Source organism: Juglans microcarpa x Juglans regia, chromosome 6D (assembly GCF_004785595.1).
Source record: "Juglans microcarpa x Juglans regia isolate MS1-56 chromosome 6D, Jm3101_v1.0, whole genome shotgun sequence".
Lineage (NCBI taxonomy): Eukaryota > Viridiplantae > Streptophyta > Magnoliopsida > Fagales > Juglandaceae > Juglans > Juglans microcarpa x Juglans regia.
The window spans coordinates 11,592,523-11,616,869 of record NC_054604.1 but is presented as its reverse complement, the minus strand read 5'-3'; the positions used below and the strand labels follow the sequence as shown (position 1 = coordinate 11,616,869).

At 36.6% G+C, this 24,347-nt stretch overlaps 1 protein-coding gene, 1 long non-coding RNA gene and 1 other non-coding gene across 5 annotated transcripts; 1 reads left to right on the top strand and 2 right to left on the bottom strand.

The window, feature by feature from the left end:
- The first annotated feature begins 1,964 nt into the window (after positions 1 to 1,964).
- LOC121235715 (putative rRNA methylase YtqB) lies at positions 1,965 to 17,828 on the top strand. 3 transcript variants are annotated; one of them, XM_041132089.1, is made up of 7 exons: positions 1,968 to 2,305; positions 3,074 to 3,137; positions 4,351 to 4,543; positions 9,867 to 9,940; positions 16,655 to 16,810; positions 16,938 to 17,004; positions 17,673 to 17,810. In XM_041132089.1, the coding sequence occupies exons 1-6, from the start codon at positions 2,092 to 2,094 to the stop codon at positions 16,978 to 16,980; spliced, it is 744 nt and encodes a 247-aa protein (XP_040988023.1). In that variant the 5' UTR covers positions 1,968 to 2,091; the 3' UTR covers positions 16,981 to 17,004; positions 17,673 to 17,810. The 3 variants fall into 3 exon arrangements, with proteins under 3 accessions (XP_040988024.1, XP_040988023.1, XP_040988022.1); XM_041132088.1 differs by lacking the exon at positions 16,938 to 17,004 and having other exon boundaries at positions 1,970 to 2,305; positions 17,673 to 17,828; XM_041132090.1 differs by lacking the exons at positions 16,655 to 16,810; positions 16,938 to 17,004; positions 17,673 to 17,810 and adding an exon at positions 12,577 to 12,713 and having other exon boundaries at positions 1,965 to 2,305; positions 9,867 to 10,059.
- On the bottom strand, positions 12,614 to 14,807 carry LOC121235716. The gene is made up of 3 exons (XR_005934590.1): positions 14,671 to 14,807; positions 13,413 to 13,415; positions 12,614 to 12,730 (listed from the first exon to the last, which is right to left on the bottom strand). It is a non-coding gene; the product is annotated as an uncharacterized LOC121235716 (long non-coding RNA).
- A 962-nt stretch (positions 17,829 to 18,790) lies between the features above and the next one.
- Positions 18,791 to 18,863, bottom strand: TRNAR-CCG. The gene has a single exon. It is a non-coding gene; the product is annotated as a tRNA-Arg (tRNA).
- Between the last annotated feature and the right edge of the window lie 5,484 nt (positions 18,864 to 24,347).

The following is a 24,347-nucleotide window of genomic DNA, read 5'->3' as shown; positions in this document are numbered from 1 at the left end:
ATCTTATTATCAATCACTGACTGAGTTTCTAACCTCAGATATTCTTCAATCGATGGAGGCCGACAGGAGGGTTTCCGAAGGGATGATGGAGGCCGACTGGGGTGGGGGGAGGAGCTAGAAGACAGTGGATGGTGGGAGCAGGCCGACGTGGGTTGGGGGGATAATGGACAGTGAGAGCAATACTGACTGTTTTTTTCACACAGAGCAAAGAGAGAGAGACGGGAGGAGGCCGATGGTGGGGCAAGGAGGAGAGGGGCTTGAAGAAATTCATGAGCCTAACTCATCTCATAAAATCAGTTCTACAAGAGAGGATTGCTCATTACTTATAAACATACCCAAGACCTTGTCTACAAGCAATGTGAGATTATTCCTCAACACCCTCCCTCACGTGCAGGCCAGTTTTTTTTCTGGTCCTTGTCACGGAGTAAGTAGTGTGGGCCCCCATTCGTCCTGTGGCAGGCTCTGATACCATGAAGAAATTCATGGGCCTAACTCATCTCATAAAACCGGTTCTACAAGAGAGAATTGCTCATTACTTATAAACATGCCCAAGACCTTGTCCACAAGCAATGTGGGATTATTCCTCAACATGGCTCAATCTTCTGGCATCGTGTTTTAGGAGATGCTGTGAATATTTGATCTGCTGCATGTTGTTCTATTCTCAATGTAGCTGAAATCTACACGTGGCAGCTGTTTAATGGCCGGTGTAAATTAGCATTACACACCCGACCGGCTCCAAGTGCCACTCATCTAATTTTCCTATCATTTGATTATGAGTCCATATTTGGACCGGACGTGTTGTGGAGCTGGGCTTCACACCACCAAATGGGTGATTGACACCTCATCCTCCCCATTAATTAACAGAAAATATTTACCATACTTTTTAAGTGTTTTCATCTAGACGCTATGTGTCAGACATACGTAATTCACAGCTAATTTTGGATCAGCTACGCCTTCTAAATAAATTGGATAAAGATTTTCAAGTAGAATTTACTTCGTTGGAATATACAAACATTTTTAATTATTTTCAACTCATTTTATCTTATTATTATAATTTTTTTAAATTTTTATATAAAATATAAAAAATAATTCAATTTTTTTAAATTATAAAATAATAATAATATTAAAAAATATTTTAAAATCATCTCATCTCACTTCACTATCTAAACCAATCTTAATGTTATTTATCTATCTTATTCGAGGCATTACTAGGGGTGAAAATGGTCCGGTCTGGTCCGGTCCGGCGATGGACCAAATATTTTTGGTCCATCATTTTTCCGGACATGACCGGACCGAACACCCAAAGGGACCGGACCGGACCGATAGCAATCGGTCATGTCCGGTCCAGTCGGTCCGGCCTTTTTTTTATTATTTTATTATTTTTTTAAATAATTAATAAAAAAATTTATTGAAAATACTAAATTAAATTAAGTAACTTATTAATGTGGATTATGTAACAAACTCAATAAAAAGATATTTTATATAGTCAATGAAATTATATTGCTAATTTATATAATTACTATATAATTAACTAATTGATATTATATATTAGTTAATTCATAGAATATTAACAAGTGTTAATAACATATTTAAAATTTTATATTGTTAATAGTGATAGGTTAGATGAAGATATATATAAAATATTGTTAATTTATAGAATATTAATAAGTATTTATAATATATTTAAAATTTTATATTGTTAATTGTACAATTATTATATATAAAATATATATAAAATATTTTTTTTTATTTTTTTTTTCATTCGGTCCGGTCCGGTCCCAAAAACTCCTGGACCATGGACCGGACCGAAACTTTTCAGTCCTTTAAAATATAGACCAGATCGAATCAGTCTAAATCTCAGTCCGGTCCGGACCAAAACGGTTGGTCCGTAACGGACGGACCGTTTATCAGGCATTACAGTACCCGTGATTTTTTATAGGCAAAAATAGGAGATAACATTCGAATAACATACATGCCAATGAGTCATGATGTGGTTATTGTTGACATGCAGCGATGTCAAGCAAGTCTTAAGACCGTCTTGCTTCGAGCGCCAGGAAGGAACGTTGCCACACGCGCGCGTGTGAGGGAGAGATGTTATCGCTGAGAGGCTCTTCACGTTCTTCTGCCATCTTTAAACCCCTATTAGCTTTCCAACGGAAACCCCTGCTTATTTCTACACGAAAGCTCTCGCGGAGTAGCCCTAGAAGAAACCTCTGTTTCAGCTTGAAGCCGAGTGACCGAAATGGACTCGCTTCTGCCTCTTCAACTTCTGAAACTTATGTCCTCGATGATACTCCTATGTCTGGTATCAATCCCCCCGCCTTTCACTTATATATACATATATATATATTATATATGAATGTACGTAATCAAAGCTTTAAGTTTCTCGGGTCATATGTAACAGGAATTATTTTACTCTTTCACACATTTTCTCAAAAACCAAACGGAAGTAGCTGTGGTGGGTTGGGTTTCGTGTCTGAATTCTAAGTTTTATTCTGTTCTGATGGATTTATCTATGAAAATGAACTTATAAAATCTTTGATTGATTATAAATTGAGAAATGCTATACACCACACTTTTGTTTTACTTTCATCTTATTAAATAAGATGTGGTACATTCATCACTATTAGATGATAAATAAGCATCCAATAAATGATTATTCAATGGTGATAAATATGCCACATCTTACTTAGTGTGATGAAAGTAGGATGGTAGTGTGGTGTATAAAATTTTTCTTATAAATTTTCCTTAGTGCAAGCATGCGCACTTGGATGTATGCGCATGGTGGCTATGTATTTTATTTTTTTAATAAATAAAAAATAAAAGTAAATAAGTAAAAATAATAAAATAAATTCGCATTGCCATGCACACATGTATCTACATTTGAGTTTATATATACATGTACTGTGTCTGGGTGTGGTTGTCTATAACTCTATATAAATACATGTATGTGTGTGTGTGTGTGTGTGTGTGATTGGTATATGACATAATTACCATAACTTATACATATCTGCAGTTATTGTTTTTTATTGCTGAATCTTATATTCCCACATTGTGAATGCTTTGATATTAGGAATGGAGGATGTTCTAGTGAGCTATATATATGGCAAGAAGAGGGCAACAGAAGTTGCTCACTTGTAAGTACTCGATAATTCCTCCAGATATGTCTTGTATCCATTTTTATTAACAAAATCTTTAAAGATTTTGATTCTTGAGATTATCTACCCTTATTTGTTCTGATGAAGGCGTACTGGAGTTTAATTCTTTCATCCTTTACAAAAGTGAAATTTTATATGCTTTTATTCTCAATGCAACAATGGCTGCATTACTGCAGTAATGACTAGTGATAAAAGTATGCAGTTATAGGACTTATATTTTCTAATGCTGTGTATGTAATTGTTTTATGTGATTCAAGGGATGGCCAGTGAAGACATAAGAATGATGAGCTTATAATTCACCCAGATCGCAATCTACCTTGATGTTACCTGTATGAACATTGCGTTTAAGGCCAAGAGATTATATCATATAGCACTGGAGATTTTCACTGATAATACAGGGCAATAAGGCCATTTTTTTTAAGTAAATAAGAATTTTATTGATGGTAATAGGCATAGCCCAAGTACAAGGACATATACAAGACAGACACCTAAGCATGATTATCAAGGGAATGGGCCAAAAATTATCCTGGCTAACTGTGAAATTGCATTTTTGTTGATTGTTAGCTTTGTAGTAGGAGCAAACTAAGCAAAATTAATATTTAATAGGCCCAATCTAAATACTGGTGATGAGGAGTTCCTTTTCTTTTTGTTAATGATAAATTGCAGCTTTTGGCCTTTCAATTTAGAGCTGATGCCTCGGGTTTTCTTTGGGGCGTGCGTCTGTGTGTAAGGTGTTCATGTGCTTGTATGCGCATTTGTATTTGTGTATAAAGTTGTTTTGGTATAAGAAAACGTACCATGAGTTTCTTTTTAAGAAGCATAGTTAGGAATTAGCCATGGTTGATGCTTGATACTCTTTCAATTGATCTACAGTTGGTTGATGAGATGCTTTCCTTTCATTCCATACTTGTCTAACTTCCTATCTCATCAGTAATTTGGTCATCTTTAAGAGGAGAATCTGTTCTATCAGTTCACTGTGATTTGACTACACATTCTAGATGTTGCTTCTTGTTATCAACACATCAATGGTTAATTGGTTATATATATGAATTCATCAGATCCTTTGCTGAGAAACTTAAAGTAGCTTTCTTACTTTAACCATCTCCAGATTGGTTCACTAGTATATACTTTTGCTTATTATTCAGTGCAAGCCTATTCTGACTTCTGATCTTCTACTGCCTCTGTATACCAGGGTATGGAAACATGTTGTCAAGAAAGGGGATACAGTCATTGATGCCACTTGTGGCAATGGCTATGATACCTTAGCATTGCTCAAAATGGTTTCTGATGAATTAGGTAGGGGATGTGTTTATGCCATGGATATTCAGAAGGATGCTATAGTAAACACTAATTCTTTGTTGGAAGAGTCCGTCAATGCAAATGAGGTGCCCCAATTTTGCACTTTCAGTTACCTTTTACTTTGGATTCTTCAAGGAATGCAAAAGATAAAAAATTTTGTAATTCAAGAGATGTTACCCTACTAATTTTGCACAATTAAGGGAAACTATTTTGCAATAATCCATTTTCAGTTTTGACATATAGCTGTACTTGAACTAAATTGCCATGGCTGTCTAATCTTTTGTGTTTTGTTTGTTTTATTTATTTATTTATTTATTTATAAGTAAGAGTAATTATATTAATACGAATGAAATAGGCATAGCCTGTGTACACTTTGTTTGTTTTATAAGTTACTGTGGCTCTCTAATCTTAAAAGCCAGAAATACAGAGCTGGAAATGTTTTAGTCCTTATCACCTGGAGTCTTGCCTAAGCATGTAAATATGGACTACCATTGTTGTATTTAACAAAATGTTATATATAAAGTGAGATTACCATAAATTTATTACTTATACCTAAAAGGAATGCCAACTAGTCAGTAAGCTCTATTAGGTTAGGAGTCCAGGGACTGAGTTTGGTGCTTATAGAAATGCTGGTACAGACAGCCTGCTATAGAGTTAGAGCATTGGCATTGGCTTCATCAAAAGCCTAGCCAAATGCAAAATTTGATGAACTTCATCAAAATAGGGCTGCATTGGATTAGTCAAGGATTTAAGTGTGAAACTTTGAGCTACAGTTAATGGATAGGTTTCTTCAAATTTGAAGGGCTACTATTCACTCATCAAATCTATTTTTTATTCACTTTTAATCTCCAAAAGTCTTTTTTATTCACGTTTAATCTCCAACCGTCTTGTAATAATAATGTAAGAATCAAATTAAATTATTAATTAATATATGATTAATGTAATTGTAAAATATGAAAAAAAATAAAAATATTTTTATTAAAAAAATAATATTATATTATTATTTTGATGAATTCAATAACTAATTCAATGTGGAGTTATGGCTAGGAAAGTTTTGGATTTATAGAAATCATGTACTTTTCATCAAATTTTAGAGATAACTTTGATGAAACCAATGCCAATGCTCTTACTAATTTGTTTTTAGATGAGAGGATTCTCTTTTCTTGGCATTAAAGTTAGGTTCCTGGATCTGATTTCTAACGTGTTCAACCCGTGGTCTGCATCTAGGTGGAATACATGCTATTTTTTTGCTTTTTGATGAATGAGAAGGAACAAGATGAGACATTCAGCCAAAGAAAATTGTTATGGTATCAGAGAAAGGTCAAGAATTCTAGGTTTTTCTGATTCTAAGATTTCAGCTAGGGTTTTTTTTTCTGGTTTCCAGATTCTCGGCTAGGGTTTTTCTGTTTCCAGAGTTGTGGCTATTTTTTTCTCTAGTCTCAAGGGTTGCGGCAAGGGTTTCTTGCCTATCATGTCTTCTGAAATTAGATATTGTCTTCTGGTTTGATTCAATGGAAATAATTATGTTGTGTGGTCTTTCAGTTTCAACTATTGGTGAAAGGAAAGGAACTTTGGGGTTATATTGATGGGAGTAGTGTGGCACCGGAGGACAAAGATCGGTGGGCTTCTTGGGAAAACAAGGATGCTCGAGTCATGTCTTCGATTCTTGGACTTGTTGATCCCCATATATTTGTTGAATTTACGCTCATTCAAGAATGCTCGTGATATGTGGAATCATCTCAAGCGGCTGTATACTCAGAATAATGCAGCTAGGAGATTTCAACTCGAACTAGAGATGTCGAATTTCTCTCAAGGAGCTCTCTCTGTCAAGGAGTTTTATTCTGGTTTTTATAACTTGTGGGCTGAGTATATAGATATTGTATACACTTCAATTCTAGCAACAAGTTTGGCCAATATTCAAGCTATTTATGACGCAAGTATGCGGGCACAATTTCTTATGAAACTAAGGCCTGAATTTGAATTTATTTGTTCTAATCTAATGAACCGAGATGCTGTGCCTCCACTTGATATGTGTTTGGGAGATATATTTCAAGAGGAGCTAAGATTGATGACCCAAACAGCCATGGAACAAGCTACTCCAGCTCCTGTGGCATATGCAGCTCAAGGAAAAACCAAAGGGAGGGATTTGAGCACTACTCAATGCTATAGTTGCAAAGGTTATGGGCATCTCGCTGCAAATTGTTCTAAGAAAACTTGCAACTATTGCAAGAAGCAAGGACATATCATCAAGGATTGCCCAATATGTCCTCCACGTCGCCAAGAAACTGCCTATTCAGCTGCTGCCAAGGCTACTAGTGTTGCCAACTCTACCTTGGCCACTTCCTCTCATGTTTAAGCTTCCACTTCTCAAAATCCCACCTCTATTACACCGGAAATGGTCCAACAAATGATCATCTCAGCTCTTTCAGCTTTTGGTATTTCAGGTAAAACCAAATATGCCTCTAAACCTTGGTATTTTGATTCTGGTGCCACCAACCATATGACAAGTGCCTCTCACTCTCTTGTTAATGTCTCACAGTATGCTGGTCCACTTAAAATTCACACGGCAGATGGTAGTTCCCTACCTATCACTGTCGTAGGTTACATTTCTCCTTCCATAAATAATGTTTTGGTGTCTCCTTCATTAAATACTAATCTGATTTCTATTAGACAATTAGTTGACAACAATTGTAGAGTGTCATTCACTTCTTCTAGTTGTCTTGTATAGGATCAGGTGACCGGGAAGATGATCGCGAGGGGTCTTAAAGAGGGCCGGCTGTTTCCTTTATGTTTAGATTCAAAATCTGTTGAGTCAAAGTCTTTATCTTCGTTTTCTTGTAATGTTGGTACTTTGAGTGTGAAGGATTGGCATAGGTGGTTGGGCCATCCCAATTCTCACACACTTCATAAGTTGTTATCTTCCGGTTTAATTGGCAATAAAGATTTCTATTCTCTTGATCAATTAAATTTTGATTGTGATACATGCAAGTTAGCTAAAAGTAAAATTTTGCCTTTTCCTTCAATAGGATCTAATGCCACTCGTGGCTTTGATGTTATTCATAGTGATGTGTGGGGTATTGCCCCGATAGAATCTCATGATCGTTATAAATATTTTGTGACGTTTATTGATGATTACACTCATTTTACGTGGATTTACTTTCTTCACATTAAGAATGAAGTATTTCTGGTATTCAAGCGTTTCTTGGCTTATCTCACTAATCAATTATCTGCCTCTCTTAAGGTTCTTCGCTCTGATTCAGGAGGAGAATATATATCTATTGAGTTTCAAATGTTCCTTCAAGATCAAGGAATTTTTTCTCAACGTTCTTGTCCATATACTCCACAACAAATGGAGTAGCTGAAAGAAATAATCATCATCTTCTTGATATGGTCAGGGCTCTCCTAATTGATTCGAGTGTGCCCTCTCGTTTTTGGTGTGAAACTTTGTCTACTGCTGTGTATTTAATTAATAGGTTACTTACTCCAGTATTAGACAATGTTTCTCCTTATTCTTTGCTATTTGGCCACTCCCCAGACTATTCTCAATTGCACTCATTTTGGTTGTGTTTATTTTGTGCATCTTCAATCTCACGAAAGACACAAACTTTCTGCTCAATCAGCCAAATGTGCCTTTTTAGGGTATAATTCTTTTCAGAAGGGTTTTTTTTTGTTTTGATCCTCAAGCTAAACGCATTCGAGTTTCTCGCAATGTGGTGTTCTTTGACAAAAAATAATTTTTTCATACTCATCTAGACCCTATTCCTCCTAGTTACTGTGTTTTGCCAAATTTCACCAGCTTCCGCTCGGTTTAAACCTGGTTGTGTTTACACCAGGCATAAACCATCTCATCCAGCGGATCTGACCGCTCTTTCTGCCCCTCCTGAGCATCCGCCTGTGGCTCCTGATCAATCTCTTGACACATCTTATGATCCACCATCTCGTTGGCATACTTCTAGAGTCTCCAAACCCCCGTATCGATATGGTTTTTCATCTCATTCTTCTATGTCTGCTACACTTTCTTCTATTGCTATTCCCTCCTCTTATAAGTAGGCTATGGAACATGAGTGTTGGAGGAATGCCATGCAAGTAGAAATGGATGCACTAGCGGCCAATAACACTTGGGATATTGTGTCTTGTCCTTCTTCTGTGATACCTATTGGTAGTAAGTGGGTGTATTCTGTGAAAGCTTAGATCAGATGCACTGGTGGGAAAAATCTGGTTTGGCGGGATAGGCATTAGTGCACTGGTGGTGGTTTGGAGCAGGCGCATTTTTGGGCTTGGGCTAGGGCTTTGTTAGGTTCATTTTCCTAGATGGGTTTGTTGTTGGGCTAGGGCTTTGTTGGGCTTATTGTTCCTTGTATCTTTTTTTCACCCCAACTAGGTGTTTTCTCTTGTATACATCCAGTGTACTTGGTTACGCCTATTGGTATTAATAAATTTTTACTTATAAAAAAGAATATATATATATATATATTTATATATTATATAATAGTTATATTCATGTAACAACCCAAATAAAGCTTGACAACTAGGTTTATACTCCAAAAGAGCTATTAAAGTTACAATTGGACTCCCATGGAATCATTATGGATCCCCAAAACTTCTCCCTCCTGGGCAATGTGTGATCCCATTCACCATGCTCCTTTAGTCAATTCGAGGTATTACAATTTGGTTTCTTTTAAAAATTTTCATAGTCAATTGATTGGAAGTAAACTCACAGAATTACTTGCAGTTCCATTGGTTAAAATTGCATGTCCTTGGATTACTGATAGTCTTAACCAACTGTTTGCTAACTCCTGTAATTCTATTACTTGAATTTAATCAAACATGGAACTAAGCAAACGTCTCAACCCTAAAAAAAAAGGAAAACAAATTAAAAACAGCCCACCCACACTTGTTAGTGTACAGGTTGGTCTTTATCTACCATTTAACTGGTAATTGCAGAGTCCACTGGAGGATGAGGAAAGAATAGCCTTTGTTTGTTAGCATTTTCAATATTTAGTAGAGATCTGAACCCTTTTATTGATTGTCTAGAAAAGTGAAAAAAGATCTATCTATGTATAATGGGAAAACGGAAAAAAGAAAATTAAAGCTGTATTCTTGCTAATATAGATACAAATATGATTCCGAATGCTCCTTAGACTCTCTAGGATTTTATATTCTTTTTTAATTTCTGTACCTATAGTGAACTTTTATGTGTCTAATATGTAACCATAGACACCAAAGATAACACATAAGTACTATTGGTCCTATCATTAAAGCTGAAATGCTCAGTTTTTTTTCTCACTACATCCATATGTAATCGTGTATTGTCTTTTGGAATTGGGAACATGGTGTATGGTTTTAAAAGTTGTTTTCGTAAGATTAGAAAAGTCGATGCAATTGCTTATGAGTTGCAAATGTATGCAGAGAGACCTTGTCAAGCTCCTGCCCATATGCCACAGTGAACTGGACAAAGTTGTTCCAGAGAAGGCCTCTGTGAGGTACTCCCTACAACTTGATACTTGTTTTGAAGCAGAGGATCTATATGTAACATCAAAGCTATTTGAATTGACGAAATATGTATATACTTATATATATTTCTCAACCTATCAAACTCAATGTAACACCCCCTTCCCGTAGGCTAGGAGTGCCACGTATTTTCCATAAAAATAATCCGGTAATAGATCCCATAATTTCATAATTAAAAAAACTGAACTTTTATTATGCGGAAAATGTCAAATAAAACTGTCTTCCAAAACATTAAATGAAATAAACTGAAATAAATTCATGCAATAAAAAAAAAAAACATGTTTATTTTAGAAAGTCTGAACTAAAAAAAAAAAAAATAAATGCTCCTTCTACTCCTGGCCTGCCTGCTCGTAATCATCATCTTCACCTGGGTGGTTAAAAACATGAAAACAAACTAAAATGAGTCGATGACTCAGTAAGAAATCTATCACAACGTAAACGTAATAAACATAAGATTTTCATAACAACTTTCATGCTGAGCTTAAAAAATTCATGACTGATTCATGCTGATGCTTATGCTATGTATGACTGTTTTAACTGAATTAACTGACTGATCTGACTAATTTAACTGATTTATCTGACTGGCCAACACACTTAACCCTGTGTGCAAGGTTGTGCACCAGCCCCACATCCCGCTGCAGCAAGGGGAACTGCTGATAGTATTCTAGCATACTATGGTGGACCACGACTGAGTTCATGGCTTGCACACCACCCTGAACTGAACTGCATTGGTACCATGCATCTGAATGACCATCTTATTAACTGATCTGATATTATCATACACTTGAATTTAAGATGGCTTACGTATCTTATACAGATGAGATGCATGACATACTACATATATAATCATAAATTCTGAATTTAAACATGATGCGGAATGACATAGTCGTATGCTATGCTAGATGACATGCTTGCATATGACATGAGCGGTTCATAAATAGTGGCTATCAATGAACTGGCTTGGATAATACATACATATAAGCTAACTGTGATGGCCTAATTTATGATCAAATTTACTTACCTCGATGCGTTTCTTCTTGAATAATACTTCGTAACTTGAGACCTATATTCAATAAATAACTATCACTAAATTGTTTGGAAATAAATAAATACTAATATCTTACTTAACTAAATTCGAAATTCTAAAATATAGTCAAACCAATATTTGTTTAACACTAAAATCAATAATTCATAGTATTTAAATTACTTAAAATACTAATTTATAATTTAGTAGAAATACTCGAGCTATTTTAAAATAATTCACAAAAACTTAAAATCTTAAACTAAGTTTCATTTCTCAACATAATTATTAAATCTTATAAGAAACTTAACCAATTCCACTAAATTCTTAACATAGAAATTTTATTAAAATTTTACTAAATTGACAAAGGAAATTTAATTCAAATATTAGACTTAACATTATTCTTTAAAAAACATATTTCTAATTCTTTAAACATTTTTATTAAAAAAATGAACCTTTAATTAACTACATTTATTTAATAACTCAACTAGTAATATTAAACTCAATAAATTTCACTAAAATAATTATTGAAATAAAATAAGATCATATTCAATTGAACATTATTATAGTCTGTAAAAAGGGTTAAAATCTCTGGCCCATAAAATAAAACTATATTACATGAGCCCAACAAACAATGAGCTCAACACTCGAGCAAGGCCTAAGGCCCAAAACCCATTAAAAGAACTCACGGGTTCAACAAAACCCGAAACCCATTGCTTAAACCTGAGAAACAGAGAGTTGAGAGCGAGGGAGAGGGTCTGCGATGGTGGCTCACCGAGGGAGGGCTGAGGCGATGGCGACGCTGGCGGCTGGGAGTGACCGGCGGCGCGACTGAGGGTTCCTATGGTGGTCGGCGCCGAGTGAGAGAAAGAGAGAGAGAGTTAGCCGAGAACTACCGAAATCAAAATCAAGGCTGCGGCGGTCGAGATCTTACCGGAATGGAGTGGGTGTGCTGGGGCTGAGCTGGTCGGCAGTTTCTGGTTCCACGGGTAGTGCTTTGATGTCCTATGGTGGTCGGCGGCGGTTGGAAGAATCTAGGGCTTAAACGGCAGTGTTTTGGTACTCTGGGTGTTTCAGAAACAGATGCTAAGGGGTGGCTCACGAGATACTCCTCTCGTATGAGGTAAGTGATATTTATAATGGTAGGTGATAGAAAATTAGAGAAACCCTAGAAGAGCATAGACGTGCATGAGTAGAGGAATACACGGCAATAGAGTTGGTGTTCCACTAGGACGTTAGCAAAACAAACAAAATCACCGAGAGAAACACACGGGTTGGGTGGTTTGAAGTTTTCAAACAGAGGCTAACAATGTGATGAGGTTCGGTGACTAGAACAAAAATTTAAACTTTGAATTTCAAAACAAAACCGTAGTAACAAAATCTGATACACTTAGAAATCCTTATTAAAACAAAACTCTAACAAATCATAAATCGCAACTATAATAGAAAATATAAAGATAAAGTACATATAAATTCTGATAAAACTATAATCAAAATAAAAATATAAATTCTAAAAAAAATATAAGATTACTAGGAAAAAAATTTACTTATAAACCCTAAAATCAAAACTGGTATGCCACACTCAAGATACTCCAACTTTAAGCAACTGTGTTTATCGAACAAGCATGAACAGAATAATTTAGCTGCAGTTTCTCACTCTAGGCTTTCTCACTTTGCCTCAGTAACCTAGGGTTGTGTTTGGTTGTTGAGCCAAACTCAACTAGCACAATAAATCATCATGCTGGTTGCTCGGTTTTATTGAGTACAAAAGGCTGAAAAGGGCTTCAAAATTGTTCATTTCCCAATCTTGTGCCGCCCGACCAAAATTGATGTTCCACTGGATTTGTTCCCCCACTATCACCATGACTTCCGCCACTGAAGCATCTTTGGCACTTGCAACCCTGAAGAGTGAAGGAAATAAATCCTTTAGAGCACAGTTACCACACCAAGTATCATACCAGAATTTTATCCTGACCCCCTCTTCTAGACGAAATCTTGTGTGACGAGTAAAGACCTCCCATCCTCTTCTTATATGTTTCCACAACCCCACTCCATATGCCCCTCTCACTTTATTAGTACACCATCCCCCCCATAAGCCACCATATTTGTTCTCAATCACCAACTTCCATAGGGCTTCTGGTTCTTTATGGTATCTCCACAACCATTTCCCAAGTAACGCCCCATTAAAAATTCTCAAATTTCTAATGTTCAAACCACCATTAGAGAGAGGGCTACATACCTTCTCCCATCTGACTAGGTGGAATTTGAACTCCTCGCCTATTCCACCCCACAGAAAATCCCGTTGAAGTTTCTCAATACGAAGCGCCACACTTGCTAGAATAGGGAATAGGGACAAAAAATAGGTTGGTAGGTTTGATAATGTACTCTTTATCAGGGTAATCCTACCACCTTTTGACAACTACATTCTCTTTTATCCTGCTAATTGACGCTCTACTTTCTCAATCACTGTGTCCCATAATGCAATCGCTCTCGAGGCGGCCCCCAACGGTAGCCCAAGGTAGGTCATAGGGAGTGAGGCAATCTTACACCCCAGAGTACTAGTCAACTGTCTTATATGCTGAAGACATTCAATAGGCACCATCTCTGATTTGTCCAATTTCACTTTCAACTCGGAAGCTGCTTCAAAACAAAGTAGGAGGGCCTTCAACCCGATTGCTCAGATCCCTTATCAGTAGTCATACTTAAACATGTTAAAATTGTTCTAGGGTAACTCTTAAAAAGAAAATTGAACGTATTACCATTCGATTTTAGCGGTGCTAAGCATGCATATCCCTGACCCATTTTTTAAGAAATTTCTAGGAGGTTCCTTTATATTCCTTTCTGATACAACTTGCTTGAAAGGCTTTATCATAAATGACATTTTATTAACAGGCTCTTAAGACTGGCAAAACATTATAGTTTCCCAAGCGTGGTCCAAATATCAATATCAACTAGCACATTAGCTACCTCCACAAATAGTGCCCCAGATCTTACGACCAATTGCATGTACATTTGGTCAATTTAGATGTCCTAGGCATTCATGATTTGGTGGAAGTTTTCTTTTTCTTTTTTTAAGTAATAAATTTATTGAAAACCACGTAATTAGGCGTAGCCCAAGTACACAGGAAGTATATAAGAGAAAACACCTAATTACAAACTAAAGCTGAAAAACAGCATGAAAGTCGTTGGAACTAAATCCATCCATTACAAAGGATCCACCGATTCGCCACATTTTTTACATGTAGCACCAATCCATAACAATTAAGCCATGCTTCCGAAGATTGTCCAAGGTCAGAATTTTCCCTAGAGAAGCTGTCCAACCAAAGAAAGCAACCTTAGAAGGCGCCTTACTCCTCCAAATACACTTCCAAGGAAAAGAATGTGCCACATTCAGACTAGTCAGCAGCTTGTACATAGAGCAGACTGAAAACTTCTTGTTTCCGGTGTGAATCCAGACCATCTTCTCCATCTCAGCCCGGCCAATACTCGTATCATACAGCAAACTGACATTTCCTAATCATTTGCTGCTCTAGAAAAATGTACATTGATTCCATTGAGGGGAAACCACTCGAGCAATCCAAAACATCTACCACTAAAGCACTCTGATTCTGAGTGATACAAAAAGACCTGGAAAAGCAGCACTAAGGGCCCTACCACCACACCATGAATTATGCCATAAACTATTCGTAGAGCCATCCCCATCTGCAAAACAAACATGTTTGGTGAATTCATCCCAACCACTCCCAAGATTTTTTCACACCCCCACACCATGTGTACCTTTAACCTCATTAGAACACCAACTCCCCCAAGCACTCCCATATTTGGAATCAATCACAGCCCTCCACAAAGACTCACTTTCCTAATGATACATCCATAACCACTTCCTAAAAGGGCTTTATTGAAGGTCCTCAACTTCATAACTCTCAACCCTCCACATGACAGTGGGGTACATATCTTTTCCCAACTAACATAATAGAACTTGGCTTCCTCCCCGATACCTCTCCACAAGAACTCTCAAAAAATCTTTTCAACCCGATTAGCCACGCCAACTGGTATGGGAAATAGTGAGAGAAAATATGTAGGGAGATTAGAAAGAGTGCTCTTGATTTAGGTGATTCTTCTGTTTCGACAGGTACAACCGCTTTCATCTCGCGAACCTTCTCTCCACTTCTCTATCACCCGATTTGAAAATGCTCTTGCCTGAAAAACAGCCCCCAAAGGGAGACCAAGATCTCTTAGTGGCAATGAAGAAACTTGGCAACCCAGAATGTTTGCCAAACTGCTAATATTTCGCACAGGGCCCACCGGAACAATCTCAGATTTCCAAGATTCACCTTTTGCACAGCCCCAAAACAAAGCAAGTGTGCTCTCAATGTGCACCTGACCTGGATTCACATCACAAAAAAGTAACGTATCATATGCAAACAAAAGGTGAGAAACATTAATCAATCCATTATAAGACCCACCCACCAAGAAACCTGCCAAGAAACCACCATAAATTGCAGCCCTCAGCATTCGGCCAAGTGCATCCATAACTATGACAAAAAGGAAGGGAGACAACTTATCCCCTTGTCTCAAACCACGGGTACTATTAAAGAAGCCCACGGGAGAGTTGTGTACTAACACTGAGAATCGTGCTGTCAAAACACGATGCGTAATCCACTTACACCACCTCCTCCCAAAGCCACATCTCCCTAGTCGGTAAAAAAAGAAAATCCCAATTTCCCAATTGACTTGATCAAAAGCCTTCTCCATGTCAAGCTTACATAAAATACCCGGCACTCCCGATTTAATTCTACTTTCCAAAACATTCATTGGCTATTAATGTTGAATCCAGAATTTGTCTCCTTTTAACGAAATCATTCTGAGATTTTGAAATAATCATCCCCATAACCGTGCTCAAACGGATGGCAAGAACTTTGGAAATGATTTTGTAAACCATGAAAAACCCTTCACATTAGAAGCCCCCGCCCTCTTTGGAATAAGTGCAATGAAGGTCGCATTTAGACTCTTTTCAAACTCCCAAAAGAATGCAATTCCTGAAACACCTTCATAATGTCTTCCCATACAATGTCCCAACAAACCTGAAAAAATGTCATGGTAAAGCCGTCGAAACCAGGAGCTTTATCCTTAAAACTTCATTCTCCTCAAAAGGTCGTTCAAGCCATGTAGCACTCAAAAGAGTCAGTGGTATCAAAAGCTAAACCATCAAGATCTGGCCTCCAAGCATACTGCTTTGTAAGGAGTTTCTAATAAAAGAAATTATATATAATTTAAAGAAAACATTAATTATAGAAGAAATTAACAACACAAATTACTAGAAAGAAGAAATATGTAAAACATCTAACAGCCATTTATTGTACTTCTTATTGTAGATGTATTAAGATATGATAATCAATTAAAATCTTCAATATCATGGATTCATATTGAGCCAGGCCATAGCTTAATTAATATTCCTGCATTTCATTAAGCCAATGGCTTTAGCTCGAATGCCACCTTTTGTGCCCATAAATTTGACTGGGAGGATGTGCTTGTGGTTGTGGACTCCAGACCCAATGAATGTATCTGTTAATTTTTAATCAAAGACATATTTATGCATTTCATTAAGGAAAACAAGAAAAGTGCTTTCAGAAAAGGCATAATTTGATGACCTGGGTGCTTTTAGGCTTGTTGCTTTCAACTTAGGTTTCCTTCCTGGTGGTGACAAGGCAATAATCACAAAGCCAGAGACGACTTTACTTGCACTGGAAGCTGCAAAAGAAACTGTAATGCCTGGAGGGCTTATAAGCTTAGTGGTTTATGTGGGGCATCCTGGCGGATGGTAATACTTCTGCTCTGCTCAATTATTATTATTAATAGATGTACTTCTGCTTATATAGCTAGTTTATTGTTAATGATTGTGTTTTTTCTTACTAATCAATCTGGTTAAGCCTTTTTCCCCCTTTTAGTGCCTTAGTTCTGCTTGCAATGAAAACAGTTGAGGCAGTTTAAGTTCAAGTTCATAGTGGTTGTTTGGTAAGACATTACTGTTTGAACGAGTAATTTGTTAATTTCATAGGCCATTTTAAGTTTTCTACTTCAGTTGGTAAACTGTGATTGTTCGGTGGAGATTCCAATGTAATTTAGTACAAGTTTTACTGGATTTTTTGCAAACTCTTCTACCATTACTAAGTTGTAACCTGAGAGTTGAATAAGATTGTTATTTTGTAGGTGGAATTTTATGTGGTCTACATGAGTGTGATTCCATAGTTTGTAATTTATATAGAGAATGATCAATACTTTTTGTTAATACATACACAACACGCACGCTTGCATATGTATATATATGTAATCCTGCATTACCTAGTCATTTCATATCGTATACAATTTCCTATGGCAAACTAAGAAACTTTTGTATTCAAAAGGAAAGTTCTGTTTGAGATTATTTTACACAACTTTTTTGTACAGTTATAATTTATGACTTGTGATAAAATTAATAGAACTTTTCCGTTTCGGATTTACATAAATATGCTCGCACAGGAAGACTGATGCATCTGTGTCTATGTATTTGTTTGCCCTCCTCACACAAAAATTCCTTTTTTGGGTAGCTGTTTTTTAAGGCTTTGGTCCCTTTGGGTCTGTTGTAGATAAATGTTTTAATAACCATTAACAGATATATCTTTCGTTATTTTTCTGATATCCAGGCAGGAATGGGAGACAATTCAAGCATTTGCTTCTGGATTGCCGGTGGATGAGTGGGTTTGCCGCAAGTTCCAGATATTGAACAAACCTTGGGCTCCCATGCCCGTTTTCTTATTCAAAAGATGATTCCCAGTTGCTAGACTTTTTGTACTATTTTTTATTATCCTTTTTTTCCGAAAAAACCATCTTTACATGTAGATCAAGCATTCGTATGGTAGAATTGCTTAAAGCCTCGCTTGTTTTCGCAAATGAGATGAGATGAGTTGAGATTAAAGTTAAAAGTTGAATAAAATATTATTAGAATATATTTTTTTAATATTATTTTTGTTTTGATATTTGAAAAAATTGAATTGTTTATTTTATCTTGTATGGAAATTTAGAAAAGTTGTAATAATTAGATTAGAAGAAATGAGCAGAGAGGAGTTATAAAAATAAACGAGGTGTAAATCAAAAGGCCTGTCAGCAGCCATTCGTTGCTATATACAGTTATGAGGTTCGTATTTACACATTCCCTCTGCCTAAGTTGTGTGGATGCTAAAAGAAAGTAGACGGGCAGGCATGTTGCATATAGATAAACAGAACGTTATGGCTCTGTTTCATGGAAAATGGTTTGTGGAATTAGTTTTTATTTTTTACATTTTGTTAGTCAGTACTAATGGAACATGTAAATTTGAGGAAAAGGATAAATCAATAGAAAGTCTAGCATTATGGGTTTGATAAATGTATACATACATATTAACTTTTAAGTAGTTCTAAGATATTTCATAAAAGTAAATTCACAAATTAACGTACCTTTATATGATACGTTATATTTACTTTATTAAATTTATAATATGGCGTACTATATTAACTCACGTCAGCATGTGAATTTATTTTTGTAAAATCTTTCTATAGCGGAAGCATTTCTCTTAACAACATATTCTTAACACAATACTACAACAATATTTTTTATAACAATATAAAATTACATTTTTCTTTTTATGAGAAATATATTCTTGGTCTTGCATTAATTTTTGAGGTGAAGGATGTAGCTGGAGGGACGGTGGGAGTCCCCCAACTGTCACGGCGTGCATTGCATTGCAACGGAGAAGACGGAAAAACTTAAAATAGTAAACATTGGCGATCGCGATGGGACTCGAACCCACAATCTCCCGCTCCGGAGGCGAGCGCCTTATCCATTAGGCCACGCGATCTCATGTTCTTGTATTTTGTGCAGTATCTTTTTTATTCTGTTTCGAAAACATTATATTGTTCTCTGCTTTATTTGAATTGGCACTTTCATTTATTTTTAAAAAAATTCATTATTAATAATTTATATTTGATAAAAAGAACAAGCGAAAGCATCCATTACCACACTTTCTCTTCCGGAAAACGTGTCCTGTGGGGATTCTCTAAGATGAACAAAGCATGCAATGCGTCAATCTACATGCATGCATGAATCCACCGGACAATTGCAAAAGACTAGCAGTCAAGCCCACAGTGGAGAATCACATAAATAATTTCACATGCATATCATTACCACAAAAGAAAATACTAAAATGTAGGTTAAAAAAATATCATAATTGTCGTGAAATGAATGAGAAATAGTAAGAGAATTGAAATATTGCAATATAAATTTAACTCTTTAGGAGCTCAATACTATTCACTTCTAGTTTATTGTGTTGTACAAATGATTATCAATACACCCTTTTATAGGTATAATAGAATAATGAATATAAAAAAGTAATACATAAATTGATAAGATATATTCATGAATTTAAAAATTTCAAGAGTTAGATAAATGAATGAGCTAAGATTCTAAGAAGTGGAATCTAAATGGTCATCAACCAAGTTCATGTATACATTTATAAGTTTGTAACACCTCCTTAGATGACCATACACAAAGAACATGCTTCATTAAAATCTTACCAAGGAAAATTTTGATGGAAAAAAAAAAACCAATGACGAAGGAAAAAAAGTACAATTCATATGATTATTTTCTCTCCCTCAAAAGTATGTAAACCTTCAATAGTTTATAATAAAATATCTTTGAGTTAACACATTCGAATGTTATGTACCAATTTCATAAATATTATATTTGGTAATACTTCAGTGAATAGATGAGCCAAATTATCACATGATCGTATTTTGCTTGACATCAATACCATCGCTCTTCTAGAGCTCATGTGTGCCGCCCCCAACCCCAGCTTGAGGTTGGACGGTGACTAAAACACCAGGACATGTAGCACAAGGCTACACACCCCTTGTACATGACAAATAATATGCTATGCACCTAAGTACACTAGCAGTATGCAATAATGTAGCAGCAGAAAATAGTAAAGGTCGAACAAACTAAGCAATGCGATAAGCAATTGCAAAGCACATAGCACCATACTAATATCATATCCCAACATTGCCCAAAATATAAACATGTATCATAAAAATATAACATCCCAAAATCATAGAGTATAGTTTAAATCTCCCAAAACACGAGACCTCCTCAAAACATAGTTCTACAAAAGTTGAGGTATAAAACCATAAATCCTGTTTCTTTTTTCTTTTTTTCTTTTTTTTTTCCACAAAAACTTAAGTTCTCGTTCTCCTCAAGAGGGTTTGGGATTCACACGCTTTTCCAAGGTCTTATCTTTGTTCCGATTATTACCGCCTGAATTCCGCAATGAACTCAAGTATTCCTGAGATCTCTTGCTCGATGGCCTCAAGTCGCTTCCGGAGGAGGAGGTGCCGTTCTCTTCCTCTTGGTCATGGTCGTCATCTACTATACTTGTCACAACTTCTACTATTTCGGTTGGGGAAGTGTAGTGAAAACTACCACAATAAGATTTCAAGAAATCTCAACAAGTAATCACACAACATACCACAGTTAACACAAGCATACAAGAGGTATATCATGAAATGCGTACATGGACATGTACTTGACTTATACCTTTGACTAGAACTTGACTTGTAACAAAACTTATCTTTTTAGAAAAACTTCTTAACTTTTCTTATTCACGTGATCTTAATCAAAACTTTTCTTATCAGGACATATCACAAGATTTGCATCAAGTGATCTTTATCACATAAACTCTTATTCTTGTTCATAGGGTGAACACAACACGGTTCCCTTTAGCACCACGTGTTCCTGCAAGTTACCACGTCATCAATGGCCTGTACACCGTGATGAATACGTCATAAACAAATATTCATATTAACTCGACCTTACTTCGTCGGGTTACATGCCTTATGCACCCACTAGCGTTAAGCGCTTCCTCGCTCCAGCATTCTTTGAAAAGAATCCATTCGAGACTCGTCGACGATACTTTATCGATCTAGGGTTTACCACTCTATTCTTAAACACTCCAAAGTGGATAAAGAAGTTCCACTAGGACATTCCCTCGCCCTAGCACTTGGGGTCGTGATAAAACTTTTAAACCCTTTTCTTTAAAAACACTTTTTTCCAAATGCATGCAGTGACATGAAACTTATAACATGCGTACTTATACTTGACATAAGACATATGAATGACGTGCATGAAATAACCAAGCAAAATATGTTCATTTCATAGCATGATAATAAACCATATGAGATATCAAAACACATACATGGACCCATGAAAAAGGGTCTTGGCTGAAACATATAGATGCAAAGATTCATTACTTAAACATGCTTCTTCTTCAAACATCTTTGCTTAGAAATCAAAGCATAAGGAAACGAAGGATAAAATCATGGTGTTTGGCCAAAATCCGAAACTTCTAAGACATGGTATAGCCGAATCATCAAGTAACACAAATCAACCACAATGTTTTTCTTGAAACCGAAACATGCATTGAACATTCTTTCCATTTTCATCTTAAAACCGAATCATACCATTCAAGTAATATTCATATTCCAAGATCACATAAGCATATTCAAACAAACAAACAAGAGATAACAAACAAAGCAAGCATAACATTGAAAGGATTTGCACAAATATATACAAGTATTAACCAAGAGTAAGTTGAGTGTATTCTTACAAAAATTTACGTAAAGAAATACTAGCAAGCTGTAAATCCGAATATACTATATTAGAAAGAGTATCTAAAAACCCTATTTTGTGTTCTTGAGTGTGTGATAATTTCTAGGGCATCACTTGATCTTAAACCATTCGGCTTTTAGAGTTTTTAGGTCAAAAACTCCTTTATTCCATTCATGTAGTGAAACAAAACCTAAAGTAACACAAAAATACATGTGGTGGTTGAAAACATGGAGGATGAACTCTCCCCACTAATCAGCTTCAAGGGTTTCTTAAAAACCCTAAGTCATTTTCCAAGAAATAGGGTAGAAAGTGTGTGTTCTATCATTCTCGAAGTCTTATGATATTTGAATCTCATTTTTGGGTTGAGAAAGTGACATGTATGTATAAAACTAAGAAAAAACTGATCCTTACCTTGTCTATCCTTGATGATGCCAAAATTCTCTTTCTTAAAAGGATCCTCTTTGTTTGGTTGGAAAGAAAATATGAGAAAGTGAGAGAATCTTCAAGTGAACATGTGAGAGTTGAGTGGAGAGATTGAGAATTCATGCAAAATCTGAAAAATGGCAAGGGAAAAGCCCATAGGCGTGTACCACCTCTTTTTTATAGTAGACTCTTCACTTCCCTCTTTGGTTGCTTCTAAAATCCTTGCATGGATGACAAGTGGCATGGGTTTCTTCTTCCCCTTTCTCTTTTGCCGAGAATTACTTTTAGAATTTCCTATTTGGATTGCATTGGAAAGGAACATCTTGGGGGTGGCGTGTAGGGTTTTTCCTTCCTTGGCCGAAATCTCCTTCTTTCCCCTTTATGCCATTCATTTCCTAAAGCAAGTGAATATCTCTTCAAGGGTATCTTGGTAAAACATCTCATGCCTCTTCCTTTTCCCAACAAGTAACCTTTGGCATGGATGACAAGTGACATTGGACGTGTGCCATTGCCCTAGCCATCCACTCCTTCTTCCATTTTTCAAGTTGATGCTTCATCTTCCTAGTGCTCATTCCTTAGGTGACTTCTCATGTGTCATTAGTTTAAAAATAATCTAAGTGACAAGTGGCAAGTGAATGGAGTGCTTGGGAATATGTTAGCCAAAACCCTAAGGGCATATTTGTCCTTGATACAAAAGTCTCTTCATCTAATCTTCTAGAAACTCAGTGCATACTTGACACTTGGCAAAACCTGACCAAATTCGAAATCTTTTGTGCCTCCTTTTGGTTCCCCATGCAGATTTTCTAGAAAAGTTCTATTTCTCTTCCCTAGGCTTTCCTTCCCAAGAAATCTATCTTGGAACTTGAATTTTGGGCAAGACAAGGGTCTAGGCGTGTGGGAATATAGGCTAGCCGAAAATTCTTTAGTCTTCCTAAGTTCATTTCGTCCCTTGATTCATCTAGAAGGTTTCTAGCAAGTTGACAAGTGGCAATTCCTCTAGAGTAAGCGTGCAAGCCATTTCTTGTGCTTTCCTACACTTCTTTCTCCCCCTTAACCACTATCAAGTCTAGATTCATAATGTAACACATGCATGACACATGACACTAGTAACTAAGATTTGGGTCATGAGCCTAAAGCCATTGGGCTTGGGTTTCTAAATAAGGCTGAAAATTACAAGGTAAATCTAGGGTCACTCCCCTCTTGGGCACAAATTACTAAATCAAAGACTCTAAGGCCTTCCAAGTAACTAAGGCAACTAAAATTTCATGGCAACCAAGAATGATTTCTATGGGTCATGTTTAGACAAACTCAGGTCATCACATCATGTGTATAAAATAACTTTGGCATAATATGCATGGTTATATCACATATGATATAGACTTCCCTAATTTTTGTGATATAAGCAGTATTATCTTCTTATAATGTTGTTGGGCTATCATAAAGCAAGTTGTACATTTTGCAAGATATATTAATGCCCCAATTGCACTCAAATGTATCCTGTACTCAATATTAGTACCTCCACAAGTGAATATGTATCCTATTTGTAATCTTCCTTTATGTAAATCAAAAAGGTAACTGAATTCTGCATACAAAAATTATAAATGCAACTGCGAGTTATCCTCGTTGAGGGCTCAGCGCCTACGTGGCATAATTACTAAACAACGCTGTTTAGTAATTATGTTCAATTTTCTTCTTCCCCCATAATCCCTTCCCCCGCATCCCTCTGTTTTCTCTCATCCCTCTCATCCCATGCACGAACCCTAACATCTTCCCCTGCGTCCCTCTATTTTTTGTCATCCCATGCATGAACCCTAACCCCTTCCCCTGTCGTTCTCTCTTCTCCACGACCCTGCGAACGCACAGGAACTCTAACCCTTTCTACCCGTCATTTTCACCCTTGAACCCTAACCCCTTCCCCTGCCATTTTCTCTTCTCCACGACCCCGCGAACCCACACAAACCCAAGGGGTTTTCACCCTTGAGGCCGCAAACCCACATGAACCCTAACCCTAATCTACCCGTCATCTTCACCTTTGAGGCCGCAAACCCACACGAACCCTAACCCTAATCTACCCTTCGTCTTCCCCCTTGAGGCCGCGAACGCACATAAACCCTAACCCTAATCTACCCCGCAAACTGTTCTCTCTTCTCCACGACCCCGCAAAGCTTCATCCCCGTCATCCTCCCTCTCCCCCAAACCTCCACAAACCCAGTGGTCACTTCTCTCTACTCGATAACCCTCCAGGTTTTCTTTGGATTGT

Bases quoted from the DNA above. Each gene is read 5' to 3' on its own strand.
- LOC121235715 (XM_041132088.1), top strand. From the start codon at position 2,092: ATGTTATCGCTGAGAGGCTCTTCACGTTCTTCTGCCATCTTTAAACCC. The intron at 4,544-9,866 runs GTGCCCCAATTT...AAATGTATGCAG, and splicing joins AGTCCGTCAATGCAAATGAG to AGAGACCTTGTCAAGCTCCT. The intron at 16,811-17,672 runs GTAATACTTCTG...TCTGATATCCAG, and splicing joins GTGGGGCATCCTGGCGGATG to GCAGGAATGGGAGACAATTC.